Genomic DNA, 5,875 nt, shown 5'->3' with positions numbered 1-5,875 from the left:
ACACACATCTTTAACTTTGCTATAAAATTTCATTTAAGGAGAAAAACATAAAACTATACCCAACTTCATCAACAGCATAATAGTGATGAAAAAAAATTTAACATCAAAATTGCAAACTCAAAATTCATGTTGTCACTGTTTGGTGTACAGCATATTTATCTCCAGGAATAGACATTAGGTTGAAGTTCATATTGCCCATACTCAAACTTTGACATGTCTGAATGTAAAATTGTCTGGAATTTAAAAGGATGACAGAACTCTGCTTATCATTTTGATATGTATTTCAATTGGAACTTTGAGAAGATTAACATCATTGCTCATTCTAAACATGTCATTTATTATGATCTGTCTATTTCTGATCCAGAACTTCATTTTTTTTTCTTGGTTTGGAATTTGTTTATCACAATTCTTTTAACAAACATAACTGAGAAATTAAGCACTAAAAAAAAAGAAAAAAAAAAAAAAAAAAAAGAGATAAACATAAGTTGCATGCAAATTTAAATTTGGTCTAATGTATTCTATAAGTAAGCAAATAACTCCATCTTCATTAGGGTGTATGAATTGTACTAAGATGACAAAAGTCATGAGACAAATGTTTATTTGTAACAAAGAAGACAGAAAATAGATAGAGCATTTACTGAATACTGATACTGGATGACTCATGTAGAAGTGATAGCAAGGGATTTCAGACATACATGTATATCCATAACAGAAGTTGTTAAAATTTGTACAAATCACATACCTGTATATGAATTATAACAGACTTACTCACTTACTCAGAAAAACATTCCTATTACTTTTACTTGCTTGGGCAATCAATTTACCATTAATGTCTATTCCTTCCTCGTTAACTGAAATAAGTCTCAAAGAGAGGTATAAAAACTCCACCAATTTAATATAATTGGACATCAATAAGAACTCAAAGTTGAAAGAAGGAAACAATACAAATACAAGAAATATTCCGTCACGTCTACCTTCCATGGATATCTGAGTACAAGAAAGAACTCCTCTTTCTCTTCTGAAATAATTTATTCACATCAGATTTTTATTCAGATGTCACAAGTGCTGAACTTCATCATTTCAATAATGGTTCAAAGATTTCAAATTTCTCTCCCTTTGTAATGTTTGATGTGCCTCTCCTATGTTGTAGTTATTAATAAGAACAAACAGTAAATCATCTATTTTCAACTGATCATAACACATATGCCCAATCTGCAGCTCGTTTTACTGTTTTATGAAAGTGAACAAGTACTGCCTAATAAAACCTGAAAATACTAATCATTTATGTTTATGATGTCATCGACAACACATTCCCATCTGTTACTTCATTATTCAGATATTAAAAGGAAAAAGAATGGGGAAAAAATTGCAATATCAAATTAACTTTTATTACTTGTTATGATATTATCTTTAAAGAGAATAGTCATGTATGACCAACAAGGATTATTCATTTTAATTTGACAAATGCTAAGAACTGCAATTTTAATTCCTTTTCATAATACCCAAGAAGTATGGATAACTCCTGCTTAATTGGAGATACTCCTACCAAAATAATTAAGGCAGCATCCTTCCATAACTCATTAGTTTTTAACACAACAGAAGCAATTATCATCTCTTATCAAATATCTAAATGAACTTGAAGAAAATCAATGAATTAGATTATCATTACTCTGTCTCATGAAACAAATGGAATCCTACTCTATCTGTTGTTTGATGACTACCTAGGTCTAAGCATACATGTTCTTACAATATTACTGCATATTAAAGTCATTGTTCAAAACAATTGTTTTCAAAAGGAGTCTGGGTCAGAATAATTTTCCAGTTACATGAGCCAGACAGGGTTTTGCCATATCTTCTAAATTAACGGTCACAGTGACCTAACCTTTGAACTTGACACAACTGTCAAAGTATTATGGATCCTGGCCTCTGTAATGAAGTAAGGATCAGTCCATGAAAAAATTAACAGAGAAACAGATGATCCCATGATCCCCATACCATGATAATCCAGTCATAAGCGGCATATATACCGGGTATAAGCATTCAATTGATGTTTTCCAAAATATGTAAATAAAGAAAAAGTATATACAATACATGCATCACAAGATACATGTACATGTATATAAAAATTATACCTTTAATGGATGTTTCCTCAAATTATAATGCCTTTCCTCTTCATTCTTTAGAAGAAAAAGTAAATTAATTTTTTTAAAAAAATCAGTGAATTAATTAACTACAGTAATGTCCACAAACAACATTTGCAATTAAAGAGCATTACAGTTCCATTTATTTTAGAGAGGTTGTATCAACTTCAAGTGACAAATTTCATGTGCCTCTTTACAAACTACCATAACAATATTTGTAGAACAAACTTAACAATATTTTCAATTTCTAAAAATGTTTTTCAACCATACTTAATAAACAGTCTTTCATTTCAGACATAATTTTACAGTGAAGTCTTCAATACCTTGCAGAAGTAGTACATGTATTTAAAAAAAAAAAAAAGGAAAAAAAAATCCTTAAAACTCTCGCCAGTATTTACCTCTAGCTTTTGGTCATGAAAAACAATATAAATCACAGATTTCATTCCTTCCATTATCTTTCTTGTGTTGAAATTAACTTTTTAATAATTACCCAGAAGTTAATTCTGCAAAGTCTGCATTTAAAGTGTTCTGCTTCCTTTATGTCTGCTAAATCTTCTTCAATACAAAATGGCTTAAAATGAAAAGATCTCCTGCATGTGCTGCATTTTATCTGTAAATAGTAAATCAATCCAGTGAAAAATTTCATGAAATACATGTATATACAACAACTAACACCTTCTGTCATTTTTTTTATTAAGCAATTGGACTACTATATTGTTTTTCATGATATATCCTTAAGTTGGTTAAACAGAAATAGTTAATTGCACATATTTTGGGACATGCATGTAGTCATGCACTGTTCATAACAATGAAAGGTTTGCATAAAGAAATATAATAATAGCACTTCCTGAATATTTAATTCTGAAAATACGGAATACATCCATGTTTGTCCAGCACTTACACTTTCATCATCCTCAATGCTTTTTGCACACTTTGGGCAACATCCTTTCAGAAATACTGAAAGAGGAAGAATTAGGACATATACATGCAAAGGCATCTAAGCACAGTGACAGTCAACACTATACAGAAACTTCCAACATCAATGCTGAATTTTCAAAATTTATTTTCCAGAACACACAATAACAAATTTGTTTCCTAGAGGATGAAAAGCTTTGAGCTGGCCCATTTTCTGCCAGTCAGTCAGAGCAACTGAACACATTTTTAAAGAGGGACTCAGTTCAGCAATTTCTTTTTTCTTTTTTTAACTTTAGACTAAAACATAGGTTATCAAAGTTTACGAAGCTCACCTAGACAAATGTTATCAGTATACGTAATGCAAATCTCAAATACCGGTAATATTTTCTTTAAACTTAGTGAGCATCCTGACAACAATATTCATTCACCTTTCTTTAAGGCAGGTTAGATCCAGCACCTGAAGCAAGTGTGGTAATGTCCATCAATAGATGCATCATCCGAGCAAGTTTGGTCCAGGTATGATTTATACTTACTTGGGAGTGGACCTGCTCCTAAAACTTGAACCGGGACGCTGACACTAACACCGACAGTATAGCATAAGCTCATTTCAACTTTGTTGGGGTGAGCTAAAAATGCTATACTACATACATGTATGATTAAATGAAATGAAGGAGAAGTAAATGTGTTTCATATTTACCTTTGCCCTCCATCAATTTCAATGCAACAGCTCTTCTCATATGCTTCAAATCAGCTGATGTTATTGTCCTCAGACATTCTAAATCACCAGATAGATGTTTCTCTGCAAACTGTTATAATCACTTTTCAAATAATTTATCACATGCACAATTTCAATTATCATCTTCCTTACATGTATGAATATAAGAAATTGTGTTTGTATACATTTCAATAGCTGGATTCAATATCAAAAACTTTACAGTATAAAGGCATTTGTGTTATTAAAGTATATAAGTGATTTTCTGTAAAAGTTAGAAAATGATGTGTAATTGGTGTCATATTTGTATTGTATAAGCAGAATTTTTAGCGAGGATTTCATTTTGGCATTAATAGCAAGAGCGCTGAGATGGTTAAAATTGAATATCGCTATAAATTGACTTTTATCAGAAACCTTTGTCATTTTATTTACTTTCTCTCTGTAATCCTTTTCATATTTCCTAATTAGAAAGATATCTTGTAGACTCCATTACATGTATATGTATTATCTCATTTAGAAGAGTTTTGGCAATGTTTGTGATCAGCAATACTATAATTGCTACGTTTTTGAATACACAGCAGAGGAAATTCAGGCGTTCCCAAAACTGTTTGACTGGTGAGTTTCTGTTTTGTTAAAACATACCTTCCAGGGATCGACATTTACGGTCAAGTGATTATAAAAGTTAATGTTTATTTCTGCCTTCCTATTGAAGTATCTCAAGAAGTACGTCAAAGTAAAATGCCAACCATATATATAGGTAAAAAAATTATTAAATGATTGTAACCAATGACAAGTTATATATAAAAAAAAATTTAGATACAGCAGGGTTGAGAAGGTTAATTACTTTTTTTTAAAGATATGTAATATATATATACTTTCAAATACATTGGAAATTTTGTCAATTACTTGCAATTACAATTACACTGATTTTTACAATTGTAATTAATTACTCTCAATTACTTTGAAGAATGTAATTTAATACATTTCAATTACTTTTGTTCCACTTTCAAGAAGCTTGAAGAACAAATACATGTAAATTTAACAAGTGAGGGAAGACAAAAAGAAATAGTTGTAAAATAAATAATGTCAGGTGTCTGGTGTGATGTTGTGTGTGTTTCATGAACATAATGACCTGTGTGTGTATTGTCCTAGTGTGAAAAAATGAGAGAAAAAAAACAATTACAAATTACTTCCAATTACACACGCCAGACACACGAAAAATGTAATTAATTACATCAATTACAATTACTTTTTTGCAATTTTATCCACATATACCTGTTAGTAAGCTTTAATATATAAAAAACAAAAATTATGTGAACTTATAAAACATACATGAAGTCAGATTAAAGATCAAAATATCCATATCAATATATCTAAGCATTTGGCTTTGCAGTTCTTTACATTACACATTCAAGATAGAGATTTTTATGAAAGATTAAACCGAAGTTTTGTCTTATATATTCCCTTGTAAAAATTGGGTCTCCCATGAATTATCATTTGAAGAAATTGAAATCTACACTATTGGGGGATGCATCCATATCAATATAACTAATAATTATAATGGCAAAGTCTATAATTTGCTTTGGAAAACCCCAAATAAGTGTCAGATCAAAAAGTGAAATAGGAGGTGCACAAGAGCATTATGTAATAAAGAATCTGTGAAAGTGTCATTAAAATTTATTCATGTTTTGCCCTGGGAGACCCAAAATAAGTGTCAGATCAAAAAGTAAAATAGGAGGTGCACAATGGCACTATGTAACAAAAATTCTGTGAAAGTCTCATTAAATTTCATTCAGTGGTATAAGAGGAGTTGCGGATAAGAGATAGGTACCCCAAAGCGTAACAGATGGACGGACGTACAGACAGACGGACGGACACCCCGATCACTATATACCCTCCCACTTTTCAAGCGGGGGGTATAATGATTTTGCTGTTAAGATTTGAAAATTTTTTCCCAATACACGTCTTTCTATGTAAAAATGTCAGTGTTAACTAATGAATCATTTACCTCCAGCTGCTCAAAATCTTCCGCATCTCTGTTTTCCTTTCACCACAGGGGTTATAGAAATAGATGATTTCCTTCTGGACTTCAACAATCTAATGACAT

At 30.9% G+C, this 5,875-nt stretch overlaps 1 protein-coding gene across 1 annotated transcript; it reads right to left on the bottom strand.

The window, feature by feature from the left end:
* Positions 1 to 6: 6 nt before the first annotated feature.
* On the bottom strand, positions 7 to 3,889 carry LOC134238718 (uncharacterized). Its single transcript, XM_062720836.1, has 5 exons — positions 3,754 to 3,889; positions 3,043 to 3,098; positions 2,632 to 2,751; positions 2,133 to 2,177; positions 7 to 1,018 (listed from the first exon to the last, which is right to left on the bottom strand). The coding sequence occupies exons 1-5, from the start codon at positions 3,791 to 3,793 to the stop codon at positions 971 to 973; spliced, it is 309 nt and encodes a 102-aa protein (XP_062576820.1). The 5' UTR covers positions 3,794 to 3,889; the 3' UTR covers positions 7 to 970.
* Positions 3,890 to 5,875: the final 1,986 nt, after the last annotated feature.

Source organism: Saccostrea cucullata, unplaced genomic scaffold, assembly GCF_032062105.1.
Source record: "Saccostrea cucullata isolate Sc308-1 unplaced genomic scaffold, CSIRO_AGI_Scuc_v1 ctg22279, whole genome shotgun sequence".
NCBI classification, from domain to species: Eukaryota; Metazoa; Mollusca; class Bivalvia; order Ostreida; family Ostreidae; genus Saccostrea; species Saccostrea cuccullata.
Note: the sequence above shows the minus strand (reverse complement) of the source record. Positions and strands in the feature narration are given on the sequence as shown.